This window comes from Meleagris gallopavo, chromosome 5, assembly GCF_905368555.1.
Source record: "Meleagris gallopavo chromosome 5, MGAL_WU_HG_1.1, whole genome shotgun sequence".
In the NCBI taxonomy this organism is placed as follows: Eukaryota; Metazoa; Chordata; class Aves; order Galliformes; family Phasianidae; genus Meleagris; species Meleagris gallopavo.
In genome coordinates this window covers 54169936-54188624 of record NC_139408.1, presented here as the reverse complement: position 1 = coordinate 54188624, position 18689 = coordinate 54169936, and the positions used below count along the sequence as shown (strand labels likewise).

Below are 18689 nucleotides of genomic sequence, written 5' to 3'. Positions count from 1 at the left end.
TTGGAGCTCCATGATCCTTGAGGTCCCTTCCAACCCTGGCCATTCTGTGATTCTATGATCATAAAGGTTGGAAATACAAATAAAGCTATCTAGTCCAACCACCAACCCATGGGTTCAAGTTTGGTGAAAAGTGGCAGCCAAAAGGAAAAGGGAGAGACCTAAAGGAGCCGTGCAGACATTTTAGGGTCAGTCCCTCATGGGAAGCCAGGATGGCTGCAGGAGGGAGAATAAAAGTCTGTTTCTGCCTTTTTCCCTTCGATTCGGCCACTGGAGCATTGCAGGGCTCCTTGTGATTCGCCTTCCAGCAGCTGCAGCACAGAGGAGTCAGAAACACGAGCGGTGCTGCTGAGCTGCGCGGCCCCGTGATGTTGTTTCTGGCCGGCAGTTGGCTGAGCTCATGTCTTGTAATTAGTGGGTGGGCTCGGGGAGACCACTGCGGCTGCTGATCTCCCGGGGAAAGGGAGAAAATGAGCAGGATTAAGGAATTTCAGAAAATTACAGGCGTTCTCATTCCGCGTGAGCTTTGCCAGAAACACTAAGCCCTGGAGAAGGAAGGGCTGCTGAGAGCTGCGTTGGCCGTGGGCAGGGCCAGAGGGCTTTGTCACTCATCACCCCAACAACTCTGTGTGCATGTTGGGTTCCCGGTGTCTGTCTGCACAGGGATGTCTTCGTTCTCAATGAAGCCAAGCTGTTGAGGAGACACCACCACGTCCCCATGGGCCGTTGGAGCCTGGCTGAGCTCATCCCCTTGTTGCCTACAACCCATTGTCACTCACTGGGCTGTGTCCTGGTTTAGGGGTCTGGTAGGGGCTGGGATCACTGTGCCCATCAACCTCCCCGGGGGGCCTTTGTGTGCTCACACAGCCCCATGGTGCTCGGAGCTCAGCACACCAGGCAGATACAAACGGTTCTCTGAGTGCCACCTCCACAGAAGGAGACTCCCCCTCCAGCATCACCTCACTCTTGGTGGGATTTCCCCCAAACAATCATTTTTTTCAGCTTTTTGTTTCAAGAGGAGCCCAGATCGATGTGCAGAGCAGAGGGAGTTGCCCATCTCTGTGCCCAGACACGTGTCCTGCAGCTGCCTCCTGAACCACAATAGGCACAAAAGGCACAAACCCACAATGTTAGTTTGACCTAATCCTGCTCTTCTACCCCATGGGAACGGCTTATGCGATGGGTCCTTCCAGGGAGCAGCTCTATCTCTACACATCCACGTATCTGGATGTGACATGTTTATGAATTCCATCTCCTGCCCAGTGCAGACATTAATCATGCACTGTTCCACCCAAGCAACTCTCAAAGCACCCAATGTCACACCGGTGATGACCGCTTCCAACATCCCCCACGCAATTCCCACACCCTGGACACCAGCTTTAAAATAAATAGTTTGCAATGAAAAACAGCCAAGTTTGGGCAGATCCCTAAAAAACAGCCTGCTTTGGGCACCACTTTCCCATGGCAGGTGCCAGCTATCACCCCACTGGGACATCTCACCCCTGCTCTGGTGGCTGGCATGAGGCCATCAGCCCGCACCCACAATGACGGCACCATTTGCTCCTTCTCCCCAGCAGCCTCTCTGTTCCTCTCTTGTTATTTCAAGAAAATGGCCCTGTGGTTTCTTTGCCACATGAAAGCACCCCGGGGCTCAGGTGGACACTCTGGCTCCAGCTGAGCTGCCAGCAGTCCCTGCGGTTGGGATTTCCAGGGGAGAACAATCGTACCAGTGCAGATTGGAGGCACAGATACCCAGCTCAGGTGGGGCTGTGTAAGCACAGATTGCCCCAGCGTGCACCAGGATGGCTCCATGTGCTGCATTTGTTTTCCCCTTTACAGGTTTTGGGTTCTCCTGGTGACCATCACTGCAGCTCCTGCCCTGCTCGTGGCTTTTAGGGCATTATATCACAGTGCAGGGGCCATGCTGCACTGAGCTCCCCAAATAGTGAGTTACAGTTCCATCCTACCCACACCTTTCAGGTGCTGCTGCTGCTGGTTTTGCCTCTTTTCCTCCTGCTTTAAAGCAACCTGATCAATCAGGAATAGGAAGATCTTCATTCCCTCCATAAATCTCTGATTTGTTCCAGTGTGATGTGACCCCTCCTTCCACTGAACAAATGCTGAAGCTTTGCCCTTCTGTGGGTCCTGCACCCAGCAGTGGGGATGCATCCCCAGGGCTCAAGGAGGAGCACGCTGATGGTTTGCAGATGTGATTTCATTTTCAATTGTTTCTGATTTCCTTGGTTGTTGATTTTTTTGTTTGTTTGGTTGGTTCTAGAAAACAGACTATTCCTTCAGGGAGTGTTAGCCACAGGCCTCGTTGGGCATTGTGTTTTATTCCATTGTTTTTTGTGTTGTGTGATTAGCAATATTGAGTTACATAATGATAAGCCGTGGTGCCATATTACAAAGCTGAAGGCACAGTTCCTATCCCAGCTCACAACCTTCCGCCTGAGCAGGTAGCATTGTACAAAGGCAGAGGATCATGGAACCATATAATCACAGAATGTGATTACATTGGTTTGGAAGGGACCTTCAAGACCTCAGAACCGTGGAATCCCAACATGGTTGGGTTGGAAGGGACCTTGGTTGGCTGTCCCTTCCCCCCCTGCAGCTCAGGCTGCCCAGGGCCCCATCCATGGCCTTGGGCACCTCCAAGGGCTGCTCTGGGCAGCAGTGCCAGGGCCTCACCACCCTCTGAATAAGGAATTTCCTCCTAAATCTCCCCTCTTTTTAAAGCCATGAAAAAGCAGCTTGTGCCCAGCTGTTGGAGGCAAAGAGCTCCTGCAGGTAGAGAAAGGAGCCCCTCTGCCCACAGAGACACTTTCAGGAAGCTGAGGACCAGCGAATACAGGAAACTGTAATTGAACTAAATCCATCTCTTTGACCTCATTATTAGGATTGGGATTATATGCTTTGGAGAACGTTCAGCCCCCATATAAGGAGCTGGGAGTAAGTGCCAGAGGCTGCCCTGGGCTCCCCGCAGGCACCGTACAGACCCAGCACAGCAGCCACAGCTCATCCTTTGTGCACAGCTCCTGACAGAGGAGCACTCAGTGAGGGCTCCCACCTGTTCCCATGCACCACTCCTGCACTGCTCCCTGTCTGCTGCAGGAAAGCGTCAGCAAGGGAAGAGGGCAAAGGTGAAGCGTTATCGCGGTGCACGTGCTAAGTTTTCTTTGCAGCTCTGTGGAGTGTTCAGCACCTCAGTAATAGTCAAACAGCTGCTGAATGGGGCTTTGTCTATGGCTGGCTGAGATTGCCTGCCTCGTGACAGCCGGCACTGCAGAACCGCCTGCAATATGGATGGATGCCCCATCCCAATCCCTCTCCCTGCACCACCCCAGCTCCAGTGCTCATCGGTGAGGTGCTGGCAGCCTGGTGCCTGGGCTGCATGGACACGGAGCACAGAGGTCCCTACCTGCACCGTCACTCCCACACAGCTGTGAATGTCGGTGGTCAGTCCTAAAATCGGTGGATTTAAACGCATTGGCTGAGCGAGCATCTGCCACTCACTGCATGACCAGGGTGGTAGGACTGAGAGCAGGGCTGTATCCGCCCTGTTCTGGGAACGGGGATGGAGAGCTCGTGGCAGGGTAGGGGCAGAGCAGGCATGATGTTTGCAAACGCTACCATAGGACGATACTCTCTAAACGTGACCTGGGAAATGACATGAGGAGTGAGGAGGGGGGTGGCTTCCTCGCTTGGCACTGGTTTTTACACACCGAATTTCCTGGCCAGGGAATCTCAGCATAACCCCCAGTGCTCTGCAGGCAGAAGTGGGCTGGGGAGAAGCGGGCTCCTCGTGTGGTTCTGCGGGGCGAAAGGCACTTACGGTAGAGGTGACCTTTCCAAATCCCTGCTTTGGACAGACATTTCCAATAAGGGCTGCAGACATGCCTGCCAGCCCCAGCCCTCTCAGCCTGCTCTCCATTTTCCTTCCATCCTCTCCAGGCTGAATTTAATCCGAGAAGGTTCCTTTGAGCTTTTGTGTGTTGCTGGGGGAGATGTGGGCGCGCAAGGGATCGCGTTACAACTTTCATTTCCTGAAATGTTTGAGGGAACATCCAGGGTTTTATCCACACATCAGGCAAAGTTGAGGGCTCAGGTTTCAGGTCTTGTCACTCAGCTGTCACCAAACAAATGAGCCTCTCAGAGCTGGAGACGGGGAGAGCTACCTGCTATTCATGACCCTAAAAGCAGGTGATCACTCATGGGAAAAGCAGGTAGAATTAATCATTCTGCTGTTCCCCATTTCCTCCCCTTTTTGGCTGACCTGGACACAGTGTGAAATCTGTCCTGGGAGGTGAGTGGGGGGGGCCGAGGGGGGATTAACCCCTTCCTGCCGATGAAAGCAGAGTAAAGAGAGGTGAGGGCGGGCCCGGGCTGCTCCCCAGGCTGGCTGTGCTGTGACAAGCTTACTGCGAGGTCAAGCGCGCCCGGAGGGAGCCGACCGAAGTGCGCCGGGCTCCGCTCCCACCTGCCCGACCCCGTCTTTCCTTATGCCCAGCATTTACTTCCAGGGCCTTCCCTCCGGCCCTCCCCACCTACCTGCAAGCTGTCCCCGGTAGGGAATGCAGAGCCGGGCAGTACGCAGGGCTCTGCAGACAGAAGGGTGGTGCGCGCGGCGCTGCGCGGCATCTGCGCGCTGTTTGCGCCATCCCGCTCTGCAGCCGACAGACCTGGCAGCGGCTCTGCGCGAGGGAGGGGGAGCTGGGAGAGCAGGACCCCCCCCCGGCTGTCCCCCCGGAAGCGGAGCCTTAAGGCCGCCTGCGCGCAGGAAGCGCCTCTGCGCCGTTTGCTTTGAAAATAGCCCCCGGCTCGAGATGCCCGCTTTGATTTGCACCGCGCAAGGCTAGAGCCCCGCGCAGTGTTTACTCTTCCACTCCAGCGAGCTTCGTGACGGGGCCCAATCGGTGCCCTGCGACGGGCAACGCGGGTCTCCGGCAGCGCTGCCCTTCCCGTCCCGTCCCCTCGGGGCGGCCGTACCCTCCCCGCTTCGCGGAGCCCCGCAGCGCCCGGCCCGGCTTCGGGAATCCGAAGCGAGCGGAGGGCCTCGCGGAACCTGTCGGGACCGGCGCCGCGTGCCCCGATGGGGCGGCCGCCGCCACAGCCGGGGAGGATAAAACGCGCCCCGGTGCTGTGACCCCGCGACCGGATTCGGGCGGGAGGAGCCGGGGGCAGCCGAGGAGCGCGGCGGGACCCGCTCGGGAAGAAGGCGGCCAGGAGAGACCCTCCTGCAGAGGGTGACATTTCTCCACGGCCCGAGACCCCGAGTATAAACACGGTGGAGCCTTAAACGAACACCCGCTCGATGGTGCAAAACGCGGACGCGGGGGTGTGCGGAAAGTGGTACCATCCGAGCCGTGCAGCCGGGGACGGTCCCCGTGTGCAGCCCCCGAACCCCGACCTCGGCTCCATCCCTCGGTGGTGGCACAGCGAAGGGGCAGGGGCAGAAGGAGAGCGGCTCCCACGTCGTGGGAACGGGGGTGGCTGGAGGGGGGGGCGGGGAGAGGGCCTGAGGAGCCCCACAGAGAAGAGCGCAGCGTCAGGGTTCTGCCATCAGCGGTGTTTAATTTCGGCTGTGTGGGTACAATAGAAAAGAAACCTGAAAGCACACGCGAGGTCGGTAACACAGACTCGAGGCAGACAGCTGCGGGCTCACTGAGAGGCAGAGCTGGGGGTTGGGGGGGAAGAGGGGGGGCAGACAGAGAGAGAGGCGCTCCTGCAGAAGGAAGGGGCCGTCCGCATTTATTATCGCTGTTGTTCTTCTCCTAATGTGAAGCCGAATCGCTGCGTGTCCCGGCCGGGGAGCAGCACCGCCGCGTTAAGACATAGGCACTTGGTAAAACCCTCATACTGCCGCTTCCTAATTATATATATATATTTTTTTCTTTTTTAATTTTAAACTACATCGAAATCCTTCCGGTGAAGCTAAATATGAAAAAAAAGAAATGTAAACGAAAAGTTCCCCTCCCTCCTCCTACTGCCACAAAGGGCCCTGTGCTCCCTCTGCCTCTGGGCCGCATCAGTTGGGATTTATGGGGCACAATGGGGATCCGGGGTTTGGGGTTGGATTGTTTTCCCCACCCTCTTCCCTTTCATTTCTCTTTCTGTTGTTGTAATTCCCGCTCACTTGAACTCGAAAGGCTGAGGGCTTTCTGCCGCTCTCTGCGTTTGGCTACGTGGAAAAAAATAACAATAATAATAATAATAATAATAATAACAATAAAAATAACGACAGTAGGGAAGGGAGCTGGGGGGGGAGACCGGACCTGGAGCTGAGACCGTGGAGAAGAGCCGAAGTCACGTTCAGGATCACCGTCCACTATATACAACCGAGAGTCCGTGTCCGCGAGCGGAGCCCTTTAGGAGCCCAGGTCCACCAGGCTGGAGGTGAGCGGCCCCAGCAGCGAGTCCTGGAGCTGATGGCCCGGGAGGCTGTGCGTGCCCGGGGGAGCCGGCAGGGAGCCCAGCGGGTACGCGGAGCTCCTGCCGTGAGCGAGGTTCCCCTGCAACAGGAGGACCGAGTTCTGATCCGGGCTCTGCGGGGGTGAAAATTCTTCCTCGGAGCTGGACATGAGGGGTTTGCTCCCGTCCAGAGGGGAGAGCTGGTTGGGTTTGTTGGTGGCCGCGTTGTTGTTCTCCGTGTTCTCCCTGCGAAGGCAGAAGCACAGCGGGCGGTCAGGGCGGGGGCCTCCGCGATGGGGAAAGGAAGGGAAAAAAAAAAAAAAAAAAGAAAAAGAAAAGGAAGAAAGCGCCCAGTATGTTCCTAACGGATCGTCCCGCAGCTGCCGGGCTCGGCCCCTATTTAGACAGCTGCTGCGCATCGCGCGTCCCGGAGCTGCCGGGAACCGAGGTGAGGAAAGACGCGGGGACTCTGCCGTTTCTTTTCGTCCGTCTTTTTCACTGCAAATCCCAGCGCGGCCCCGCGAGCCCGAGAACGGCGCTCGGCGGGGCCGGGAGGGATTCTCACCCCGCGGGGCCGCGGGCGGACGCGGAAGCGGGAGAAGATGCGGGCCGGGCCGCAAGAAACAGCCGCCCCGAGCCCAGACCGCGCGGAACCGCCGGAGATCCCCCCGGGGCCGGCAGCTGGGCCGCGGCGCTCGCGGCCCGGAAGGCACCGAACAAAGGCGGGGGCGGCCCGGGAGAGTCGCCGGAGAGGAGGGGATGGAAGGGGGGGTCGGTGCCCACGGGCAGGTGGGAACGGGTCGGGACCGTCCGGCGGGAGCGGCGGCTCGGAGCTCCGGTGCCGCGCGTCCGGCGGAGAGCGCAACGCGGAACGGGGCGTCGGGGGGATCGGGACGGCTGTCCGCGCGGGGCCGGGGGAAAAAAGGGAGGAAAGCGGGAGGGGAAGGCACGTACCTCTCCTTGGCCTCCGCCGCCCGGTCCCGCTGCCGCCGGTTCTTGAACCAGTTGCTGACCTGCGTGGTGGTGAGCCCGGTGGCCTCGGCCAGCTCCCGCTTCTCGCGGGGCGAGGGGTAGGGATTGTGCGCGTACCACTCCCGCAGCACTCCCCGCGACTTCTCCTTGAAGCAGTAGCTCGTCTCCTCGCCGTCCCAGATGGTGCGGGGCAAGGGGAACTTTCGGCGCACCCGGTATTTGCCCACGGCTCCCAGCGGCCGCCCGCGCAGCTTCTCGGCTTCCACGTAGTGCGCCTTGAGCCAGAGCTGCTGCAGCTTGGGGTGGTTGTGGGGCGAGAACTGGTGGCTCTCCAGGATCTTGTAGAGCTCGCGGAAATTGCCTCGGTGGAAGGCCACCACCGCTTTGGCCTTGAGGACGCTCTCGTTCTTGTGCAGGTGGTCGCAGGCCGGCAGCGACCAGAGGAAGCGGCCCAGGCGCTCCAGGTTCCCCCCCTGCTGCAGCACCTCGCACACGCAGGCGACCTGCTCCTGCGTGAAGCCGAACGACGGCAGCATCGACATGGCCGGGGCCGGGCGCCGAGGGGCGGCTCGGGGCTGCGTGCGGCACCGGGAGGCGGCGGAGGGGCGGGGAGAGCCCCGGGCCCGGTCCCGTCCCCAGAGCGGGGAGGCGCGGAGGCGGCCGCGGCGGCGGAGCGGGGGATGCTCGCCGGAGCGCCGGGGGGAACTTTGCCCCCGCTCCGCCGCCGCCGCCGCGCTTAAAGCGCCCGAGCCCCCGCGCCGCGCTGATTGGGCGCCCGCGGCTCGGCCCCCGTCGCGGAGGGCCCCGGCCCGGCCCGGCCCAGCCCAGCCCAGCCCGGCCCGGCGGGCAGAGCCTCGGCACGGGCGGGCGGGGCCTGGCGGCGCGGCCCCGGCCCCGGCGCGGCTGCGCGGGTGCGGCTGCGGCTGCGGCTGCGGGGGGAGCTCCGGGCACGGCGCGCCCCGCACCCCGCGGGCATCTGCGCGGCTCTCCTGTCTCCATTCCGCTTCATTTTTTCTTTATTTATTTTTTCTTTATTTTTTCCTTTCTTTTTTTTTTTCTTTTTTCTTTCTTTCTTTTTCTTTCTTTCTTTTTTTTTTTTTATTCTTTCTTTCATTTATTTCCCTTCATATACTTTTTTTTTTTATTATTTTTTCTCCATTCTCTAAATTTCCCTCCTCGTCCCGTCTTCCATCACCCTCACTCCAGGCGTGAATGAATAAATACCGCTCGGCCGCACAGCGGATGCCGAGCGCTGAATAGCAGAGCGGAGACGCAGCCCCCCCGCACCTCTCCGCCTCCCCCTTCAGCCCGGGGTGGGTCCGGGCCGGGGCCGCTCAGGTCGGAAGAGAGCGGCCCTTGGAGCTGCCCCCGGGGAAGGGCGAAGAGAAAAAACAGCGGCGGCGCTTTCATTCGCCCAAATCCTCATCTGTGCACCTCGCTCCAAAGCAATTATTGCGAAAATTAGAAAGCAATTAGGTTCCCCAAGAAGAGATAAGCTGCCTTCGGGAGCCTGGGCGGGCTGGGAGATGGGGACAATGCGCTGAGATAAGGGCGTGGATGAGGGTGTCTTTATAGCAGCGTTTATACGCGCTGAGATAAGCGGAGCGCTGCGCTTTGAGCACCCTCCGGCCGGCGTTTGGGCTCATTCCGTGGGTTCTGAGAACAATCGAGGGGCTCTTGAAAACCTGTTTGTCTTCTCCGAGAGCGGGCTGATTTATTCCGCCGTGAGCTCCGCACGGCCGGGCCGGGCCCGGGAGAGCTCCGAGCTGTGGCCGGCTGCGCTCCCGCTGCCCCATCCCCGTACCCTCCCGAACCCTCCGGCTGGACCCGGCCGGATCCTTCCCGCCGCACCCCGGCTGCAGGCCTCGCCGCCGTCCCCCCATGTCTCGGTGGTTGTTTTTCCCACGTCTTTCTCCTCTCGGGGCGGTTAAATAAGGCGCTGCCGCCGCCCGTCTGTCCGCTCCGCACCGCTCGGGCACCGCCGCGTCCCATGACCGCGTGTCTGCTAATTTTCCCTTCCATTTTATTTTAGTGCTTGTGATGTTGCAGATGAAGTCTTAAAGAGCTGCAGTGTCCTCCCAGAAGGAATGTCTGCTTGGAACAGATCCTTATTGACAAGGCAGCTGCGTGGGGACCGGAACGGAGCCTTAAACCCGGCTCTAACACCAACTAATACCCTAAAGTCTGGAGCAAGTGCGCAGAATTACAGCGGTGGGCTCGAAGCCTCCCGCAGGAGCGGTGCCACGGCCGCACCGAGCCCGGGACGCGCTTCCCACCCCTTTCCCTTTATTACGATGCGTTCCCCTTGTTAATTTTCCAAGAAAATTTGGGAATCACAGACCTGAGGGTTCGTCCCTTCAGGGCTAAGGGCTGAAGGACGCAAAGTGGGGCCGTGGGGAGCCCTTTTTTTTTTTTTTTTTTTTGTAACGAGAGCGGCTTCTCCCTGCCAGTCCTTTCCTAAGGCCGAACCCGGACGTTGGGGCTCAGTCCCGAGCGGGGCCGCACCGCTCCGCGCCCCACAGCGCCCGCGGATCGAACGGGGCTGTGCCCGCGGGGCCGCTCCCAGCCCTGTGCGTTACCGCCTGCTTTTCCTACAAAAAAGTTTTCGCTTCAAACCATCCGAAAGAAGTAAAACGGCACGGATATCCGAACCTCACGCTCCGTTTAGCCCCATAAATTCAGACGAGAAATTGTTTCGAAGCGCTCGAATAAAAGCAAAAGAACGGAGCTCGAAGCGAACGGCCGAACAGCGACCGGAGCGGTTCTGTGCCGCATGGATCAGGCTCAACCCGGCTCGGCTCTTTGCGCAGGAGCGCAAATCTCCGCGAGTTTATTCGATGCGGAGCGGGGATGGGGGCAGAGCCAGGGCAGCGCTCGGCCGTTTTTTACCGATTTCGCAGAAAAAAAAAAAAAAAAAGTACAGAAAACATAGAAAACACGGCCCCCTCTGCCCATCCGAAATAGAAATAAACCTAAAAAATAAACCTAAAGATCTCTATGTATTTTTAAAGTGCGGGTTTCTGGGGAAGAGGAGCAGCAGAAGGCAGCGCTGGGAGCGGTGTCCGATAAGAGCCGCGGGCTCTGGGCTGGAGCCGGGCGGGCGGTAACAGAACGCTGCCGATTTCCGAACCTTTCGAAGGCGAAACCCAAAACCGCCCCATTAGTCAATGAGGTTTGTGTTGGAGAGGGCTCCTTTCCCATCCACTTGCTGTTCTGAAAAATAGATCACATTTCGTTATCTTTAGTGAGAATCTGCAACGTGATACCGGATCCGCGCTGCCTTCCCCGCCGAATGCGCAGGGAGACAGCCCGCTGCCGGCTCGCCCCGAACAATAAGGATTTGTGTCGCCTCTCCCTCCCTCTCCCCCCGTATTATTCTATTTTTTTAACGGGGGGCCTTGGGATGGTCGGAAGGGGGGGGCTACGACCCCCTCTCCCTGCACAGCGCTCCCCCGGTGCCCCTCTTGCCCGGACGCACCCCGGGCCGGGCCACAAAGGGCCCTTTCTCCATTCACTTCTACGGATTAAAGGGGATCACGCGGCCGTGCATCCCCTCGGTCCCCCCGGCTTTCCTCCCGCACCCCGTTTCCCCGCTGCTGACGGACCTCCGGGGGATGCTGAATTTTTTTTTGTTGTTGTTTTGATTTTATTTATTTATTTATTTATTTTTTAAGCTCCCAAGAATTTCCTCCGGGGAGGTGAAGCCCTCCGGCTCCTCCCGTTCAGAGGAAAGTGCCGGTGACGGTAATACGGGGTGACACTAAACAAACAGTTAAAGCGGGGCTGCAAAGATGGAGTTAATTATCCCGTGAGCTCCATTTAAACCCAGACCAGGAGGGGCCGGTTTGTTTTGGCGCACGGAGCCGAGGAGCAGCGCGGCTCCTCCCGTCCCCGCCGCCGTCGATGCTGGCGTACGGGGACCGAGCCCCGCTCCGGCCGTGTCCCCTCGGGCAGCGCTGGGCCGTGGGGTTCCGGGGGGGTCCGTGGGGTCCGTTCCTTTTGCTTTCATACGGCTGCAATCACCGAGCGGTGCCCGCGCTCCTCAGGTAGGTGCGTGTCCCGGCAGCAGCCCCGCAAGGCGATTTTCCCCCCTTTAAAGTCCCTTTTCCCTCCTCCTCCTTTTTTTTTTCTTCCCCTTTCTACCTTTCTTTCTTTCTTTTTTTTTTTCTTTCCTTCTTTTTTTTCCTTTCTTTCTTTCTTTTTTTTTTTTTTTTGTTTCAAAGTCTGATATTAATAATCCCTCTATGCCCCTCTTTCCGGGTCATTACGGTACTGCTGGTCTCTAATCAATCCTAATGCGATGGCAATTGGAGTCTCTGATGAATGCATCTCAGGTTTCTTGTAATGGCTCTACCACATTTTCCTGGACCTCCTCCTTTAACCTGAGATGCCAGGGGGACGTCTCCGTTCTCAGCTGCTGATTACTTCAAGATGTTCGGCTGCTGCGGGGAGAGCGAGCGGCCGGGCTGCCCCCGATCAGCCTCAGCTCCGCGGGATGAGCGCGTTCCTAAAGCAAAGGACACGCCGGGGATTGAGCTCGTCGCTCCCACGCGTGTCCGTGTGCGTGGAAAACCGCACCGAAGTTTCCCCCTCCCAACACTTTGTGGCTGTGGTCCCCCAACACGACTCCCCCAAAGCTCCCCCCCGGCCTCGTGTCCGACAATACCCACGCGTGTCCGGCCGTTCCCACTCGTTTTCTTCCCTTTTCTCAGCAGAACGGAATTACCACGACCCGAGGCGATGCCGGCTGCAGCTTTTTGCCCCTTTCTCACCAGTTCTCCCACCCCGAGCGGGGCTGCAGAAGCAGGCGATCCCCGCACGGCGCTCCCCGCTGCCACCCGCGTTCCCGACACGCGTGGGCCTCCGGCTTCCACGCTCCTGGTAAATGCGTGTGAACGCTCGGTGGGGTTCGGAAACGAACGGTCGCGTTTCCACGCACCGAGATGCGACAGAGAGAGGAATTCCCCGCAGAACGGCAGTGAGGGCTCAGCCGCGGCCCCGCTGCCCACGCGTGTCCCCACCTCAGCAGCGCGGCGGGTGAATCGCGGGCAAAAAACGAAACGAAACAGCGAACGGAGAGAGCAGCGCTCAGCCCACGCGAGACGGAGCCACACGAGGGGCTGCCCACGGCGTGTCCCAAACCCACGCGTGTGCGCGTCCCATCCGTGGCACCGCTCCCCGCACGCGTGGCTGCACGGAACCGAACCGCCCCACGCGTGGTCCGGCGGGGGTTGGCAGCCGCTGCTTCTTTAAGGGGTGGTGAGGAACGGAGATGCCCGGCAATGGGAGACTGAGGACAGAATGGGAGTCGGCCACGAAAGGGTGGCTATGTGGTTGTTTTGCAGGGCCGGGGTTTGGGTTTGTATGTATGTATGTATGTTTGTTTGTTTCCCGTGCTATGTTACAATGCTTTTTTTTTTTTTTTTTTTTTTTTCCTTTTTGTGCAAAAAGCGCTGAAAATAATCTTTAAAAAACGAGGAAAAAAATGTTTTAAAAAAGAAAAAAATTGGGGAAAAAAAGAATAAAAAGAAAAAAAAAATCCATTTTGGATGGGGGCTGCCACTCCTCCCCACGTTGTGGCAGTCCTCAACCCTCTCCCAGAACCCCGCTAATGTTGGAGGGGGGGGGAGAGGGGACACCAGCTCCATTCTCAGTGCTTATCCCTTCTAGTGCCTCATTTCCCCACTGGCACCTCTGGGGTAGCCTCGTACACCCTTCCCTTTGTCCCTATGAAGGCTGTTGGACGCCAACAGTCTGGGAGACGCAAAACGCAGCACCGCGCAGTGCACGGGTACCGCATTTCCGTGCGGGGCTGTTTGCCTACGCTTTGCATTTGAGCACTGAGCAAATATTTTCTCGGCAAGGCGATTACGCCCGACGTGGCTCGGGGTGCGATCCGCAGCTCTCGGGAGCGTCCCATCCCATCGCATCCCATCGGGTCCCGTCGCGTCTCATCGCATCCCAGCCCATCCCGGTGGGTCGGTGGCAGCGTGGGGCGGACGGGACCTTTCACCTCCCATTAGCGATGCCACCGGGCAGTGCGGGGCCGGGGTCAGCCCGCAGATGGCACGCGGTCTGCTCAGCGCCGCCAGCTCCAGCTTTGAAATTTTAGAGAGGGGAAAGGTCAGCTCATGTCGAGGCGGGTGCTGGCGGCGGGCGGGTGCCCTCCATCTGCCTCTGCCGCACCGGGGGATGCTCAGCCCCCGGGTGAGCAGGGAAGCACCGAGATGCTTTCGCCTCTCTTTGCCTTTAAAGGGAATTGCTCTGCCAGCACCGCGTTGTTTTTTTTTTTCCCCTTTCTCTCCCCGCATCTCCCGTGGGTGATTATCTTTTCCAGCAGCACAACGCAGCTTGCCGGGGGAATCGGCTCTGAGCGCAGCAGATCAGTGGTGGATCAGCTCACCGCCCCGCACCGGGTGTATGATTTCATCGACCTTCAGCAGTGCCTCGCCTCCATGGAGACTGCACTCCTCGCTCCTGAGCCCTGCTGGGGTACTTCAGGGTTTGTGCTCCTGGATCTCAGAGAGGCACATTTGTACAGGTGTGTTTTTCTCATTCCAAAAGAGGGAAAAGGCAAAAGCGTTGTATTTGTGTTTGGGGATGTTTAGGGATATCGATGGGGCAGTTCTCCCAGGTGGGGATGCTGAGCTTTGCCCACAGCCATCACCACCCATATTAATAGCATCAAATTGAGCTCCTGGTTATCTGAGTGCCACTCTGCCCATTTAAACAGAGCTCACTGTGAGAGGAAGCTGGGTTTAGCCATAATTTTCTGCTGCTCTTGGATTGCTGCAGTCTGAAGGAAGCAACATACCTTTAATGGGAGCTGAGCTGCACGAGGGGCACAGGAGCTTCCTACCAATGAGAATCACATTAAATAATTAATTCCCACTTGCCTCCGTACATTAGTGCTCTCAGCTACAAAAGCCATTCAGCTCCATGAGGCCCCAGGCTCCGAGCATGTGGTGTAGCAGCAGCTCCAAAGCCAGGGCAGCAGACAGCCAGGGCACCAGGAACAGTGCAGCTCTGCCCTGTATCACTGGCATATCCAGCTGTGCAGCTCTGCTTTGCACCACTTGGCACATCCAGATGTGCGTCTCCTTCCTCCCCCATCCTCTGGATGGCTCACATTTGATGGGATGGCATTGCTTCCAAAGGGTGGCTGAGGAAGCCAGAAGTGTATTTATTTTACCCAAAGCTGGGGAGCTGAATGTTTGAGCCTAAAACTTGAGCACACAAAAGCAGCATGTGGGTCCCTTATCAGCACAGCCCATCAGAGCAGCTCGTAAGGAAAGGAATGGATTCCTGTTCTTCCTCTATTTGTCCCCCTTGCCCCACCTGCTGGTCCCCCAAGCAGCCTAGGGTCAGACTGGGAACTTTTCAGTGACACCAGTTATTAGTGGAAACTTAATTCCTCCTATTTCATGGTTGGGTTGAATGGGACCTTAAAGCCCACACGGTTCCAATCCCTGCCATGGGCTGGTTGGTCCTCACCAGCTCAGGCTATCCAGGGCCCCATCCAGCCTGGCCTTGGGCACCTCCAGGGATGGGGCACCTACAGCTCTCTGGACAGCAGTGCCATTTATTCCCAGGCACATCTGTGAGCCCACTCTTCCCTTTCTTGAAGAAGTGAGGGCAAAGCTTTTTTACTCAACACAACAGATGGTCCCCAAAGAAGTTTGGCTGTATCATAGAATTATAGAACAGCCCAAATTGGAAGGGATGTGTAAGTATCATTGAGTCCAACTCAATGTGAGTGAAGCTCTGAGGTCCCAAAGCAAGCCTGGAGACCTTGTTGATTTTACATCAGAGTTCCCTTCCCTTCCCTTCCTTCCTCTTCCTTCCCTCCTTCCCTTCCCTTCCCTTCCCTTCCCTTCCTTCCTTCCCTTCCCTTCCCTCCCTTCCCTTCCCTTCCCTTCCCTTCCCTTCCCTTCCCTTCCCTTCCCTTCCCTTCCCTTCCCTTCCCTTCCCTTCCCTTCCCTTCCCTTCCCTTCCCTCCTTCCCTTCCCTTCCCTTCCCTTCCCTTCCCTTCCCTTCCCTTCCCTTCCCTCCTTCCCTTCCTTCCCTCCCTTCCCTCCCTTCCCTCCCTCCCCTCCCCTCCCCCTCCCCTCCCCTCCCCTCCCTCCCCTCCCCCCTCCCCTCCCCTCCCTCTCCCCTCCCCTCCCCTCCCCCTCCCCCCTTCCCCCCGTCCCCGTCCCCCGTCCCCCGTCCCCTCCCCTCTCCTCCCCCTCCCCTTCCCCTCCCCTTCCCTTTGTCACTGTGGATGGGCACCAAAAGGCAGCAATGCTGCATGAAGGAGATCCTGGCTCTGCCCATCCCGTGAAAGCTGAGCACTCCTTCCTATAATCCCTTCAGCTCTGATGGCACCGCAGTGATTTACAGCTTTAATGCTTTGATCCAGGGCATGTTGCACGGTGGGACATGAGGGAGCTGGGAGAGAGGACTGGAAAGGAAAGAAGTCCATTGGTGGCCATGGCCATTTTGGGAGGATATGAGCACAGCCAGGTGGGGCCTGTTGGAGTTGAGGGAAAACAACCCAATGCAGTGGGTTTGTGAGAGCGTGAGTGAGAGCACAGCAGCATAAGGACTATTAATAGGATTTACACAGATTAGTAAACTAATCTGTGCATTTCAGATTGGATTCCTCATTATGGAGAAGAAAATTAATCCACATACTATGCAGAATTGCCAGGCAGTGCAGTGCGAGCATGATCTGAGTGCTGGATAGATGGCTGCATAGCTCTGTTGGTTACTGAGCATTGCACTGTGCCCTCCTGCAGCCAGGCCAGCACTGAGAATGGCTTGGGTTGGAAGGGACCTCAAAGACCATCTATTTCCAACCCCCCCAAGTCAATGACATTTACCTTCAGGTCTCTGCCTGGGAGAATGAATGCTTTGCAGTGCTCATGGAGCAGGGTTTGAGGCGTTCCCTAGCACAAAGCATGTGCTGGATGTTTCATTTCCCACCACTGCTGGGGCTGGTCTCATCTCTCTTATCAGCAGTAACTCCACTGAGCACCATTTGTCACCACCAGGAGCCATTTGCTCGTAGTAAACTGATTTAAGGACAGGCACAGGATGCTATAGGGATCCTGCCTGCTTTGTCTGGGGCTGTGACTAAGAATATGCTTGAACTGCTTAAAAACAGAGTGAGCCTTAGAGGTACTGGTTTGAAGAAATACATTTGCATTTTGTTTTGTATTTATTAAATACAATATACCAATATTTATATGTATTATGGTTTGGAGACCTTCAGTATCTCCTTTTTTTATTATTATCTTCTTCTTCTTTCTTGTACTTGTCTTTTTCAACTAGGAACTCAATTTTTAGACTAGTAGGAAGCTGTGGCCATAAAACCTCCTTCCTACTTCCTCTCTCTCACCAGTTACTAAATATTGCAGAGTTCATAAATCGTGAAAGTTGGCAAATCAGAACAGTGCTTCATTTTGAGTCAGGGCTGGGGCTGTGAGGCCCATTCTTTGCTACTTGGGACACATCCCTGCTGATGGAGATGCTGGGATGTGCTCAGCTGCCCAAACTGTGGATAGGGAACAGCTGGATGTAAAGATGGAGTCATGGGATCATGGAATCATTAAAGTTGGAAAAGATCATGAACTTCACCGAGTCCAACCCCAGCCCATCCCCACCATGCCCACTGCCCACTGCATCCCTCAGTGCCACATCTCCATGGTTCTGGAACACCTCCAGTGATGGTGACCCCACCACTCCCTGGGCAGATGTGCCACTGCACCACTGCTCCTTCTGAGAAGAAAAGTTTCCTATTCCTAGAAACAACGGCCACCCAGGTTCCTGCCTGGTGGGTGCAAGATGCCCGTGACCTCTATATGCAGCTGTTGTCATGATAGCTGGAAGTGGGTTGCTGCCAGCAGTGTGCTCCCACATGGAGTCGCAGAATGGTTTGGCTTGGAAGGGACCTTGAAGATCATCCACTTCCAACCCCTTGCTATAGGCAGGGACACCTCTCTCTGGACCAGGTTGCTCACAACCCCATCCAGCCTGGCCTTGAATGCTTGGTTTGGTTGAATATCCTTGGTTTTGGAGCTGCTGGGTTTTGATTTTGGCAAGCAGGGCCTGCCTCTTTACAGGGAGCCTCAAAACAAAGAGGTTTTGTTAAAAAACAGGGCCAGTTGCACGCACAGCAACTGTCGGGGCGATGCATACAGGAGCAGCCTCTCCCATCCCACGGTCGGGGGTTCCTCCACTGCTGCTGGTCAGCGTCAGAACGCGGCTGCGAACATAGGGAAGAAATGCAAGGGAAGAAACGAACGCAGCAAGCTGGGCTCCGGGAAAGGCAGCCCGTCCTCCTGCTGCTCTCAGGGGGCATTGCATCACGTTTGGCTCCTCGGAAAAACGGGAGGCAGTGGGCAAAGCAACAGGGGGAGGCAGAGACCTGAGTTTGCTCTGCCACCGGCATCACCGGGCGAGTTCTGCTCTCGGCGCCTTCCTCTTCACGCCGCAGACCGCGTGCAGCTCAGGGAAGGGCCACGTCTTACAGCTCCTGGATATAAAGCATGTCGGCCAGGCTCAGGTATTCCAAATGGGGTCTTTCTGCCCGAGAAGCAGCAGGATGAGGAATTAAAGAAAGTTGCACGGGAGTTACTGAGTCACCATCAGCGCTGCTAAGGTTCCTCGGGGCTGGGTGCAACTCCTCAACATTTTATCTTTTTCCTCCTCCTTTCTGAGGCCTCTGCCAGCTTCGGCAGCATATAAAGTAGGTGCTATTTTTATTGAATCTGGCTTTAATGTAGTAGATTTTTCACACGTGTGTTGGTTTTTATTGTTGGTCTCGTTCCTGAACTTTCTGGCACCTCTGAGTGTAAAGTCAGTTATGCACACATTGTTTGGCAGATGAATTCCTATTTCTGGGAATCATTTTCCTTCTGAAATGTATTTCTGTATTAAAAATGTGATCTGTATCCATCACTGAGGCTCCAGCCCAAAGACTTCTGCAGCCAGCGATCACCGCGGTGGGGGACTCATGCAGCCTTGGAAGGAGACCTCCAGCATCCAAGCCACGAACATGTTCATTAAGACCTTGCTTTACTGACCCACGCTCTGCCTCTTAGAGCAGAAAAACTTCCTCTGAGCCATTGCCAGAAACAGGGGGTGAAAAGCAGTCTTCCAGCACTGCCTCCATTCCCAGCTAGATCAGGAGCCCATCAGCTTCCTCCAGCCGAGTGCCTACTGCTCTGGCAGCCCTGGTCCTCTCTCCAGCATCCTGTATCCCCACACACAGAGTCCCAGCTCAGGGAGAGGGCTGCCCAGCCTTCTGAAGGTGCTGTCCCCCT

The 18689-nt window shown here is 56.9% G+C and overlaps 2 protein-coding genes and 1 long non-coding RNA gene across 16 annotated transcripts; 2 read left to right on the top strand and 1 right to left on the bottom strand.

The window, feature by feature from the left end:
- Positions 1 to 5551: 5551 nt before the first annotated feature.
- SIX1 (SIX homeobox 1) lies at positions 5552 to 8226 on the bottom strand. Of its 2 annotated transcripts, XR_014883793.1 has the most exons (3): positions 7363 to 8226; positions 6273 to 6654; positions 5552 to 6178 (listed from the first exon to the last, which is right to left on the bottom strand). XR_014883793.1 is itself a non-coding variant. In XM_085225821.1 (2 exons), the coding sequence occupies exons 1-2, from the start codon at positions 7920 to 7922 to the stop codon at positions 6366 to 6368; spliced, it is 849 nt and encodes a 282-aa protein (XP_085081947.1). In that variant the 5' UTR covers positions 7923 to 8226; the 3' UTR covers positions 5552 to 6365. The 2 variants fall into 2 exon arrangements, 1 of the variants encoding a protein (XP_085081947.1); XM_085225821.1 differs by having other exon boundaries at positions 5552 to 6654.
- LOC109367923 (uncharacterized) lies at positions 6650 to 9803 on the top strand. Its single transcript, XR_002115500.3, has 2 exons — positions 6650 to 6856; positions 9413 to 9803. It is a non-coding gene; the product is annotated as an uncharacterized LOC109367923 (long non-coding RNA).
- A 994-nt stretch (positions 9804 to 10797) lies between these two features.
- Positions 10798 to 18324, top strand: LOC146544365 (uncharacterized). Of its 13 annotated transcripts, none has more exons than XM_085225817.1 (6): positions 10798 to 11426; positions 11715 to 12261; positions 13718 to 13921; positions 14973 to 15106; positions 15782 to 15885; positions 17523 to 18324. In XM_085225817.1, exons 2-6 carry the CDS (start codon positions 11768 to 11770, stop codon positions 17793 to 17795), a joined length of 1209 nt encoding a protein of 402 aa, XP_085081943.1. In that variant the 5' UTR covers positions 10798 to 11426; positions 11715 to 11767; the 3' UTR covers positions 17796 to 18324. The 13 variants fall into 13 exon arrangements, 4 of the variants coding, with proteins under 4 accessions (XP_085081943.1, XP_085081946.1, XP_085081944.1 ...); XM_085225820.1 differs by lacking the exon at positions 17523 to 18324 and adding an exon at positions 16696 to 17163; XM_085225819.1 differs by lacking the exon at positions 17523 to 18324 and adding an exon at positions 16251 to 16615 and having other exon boundaries at positions 10801 to 11426.
- The last annotated feature ends 365 nt before the right edge of the window (positions 18325 to 18689 follow it).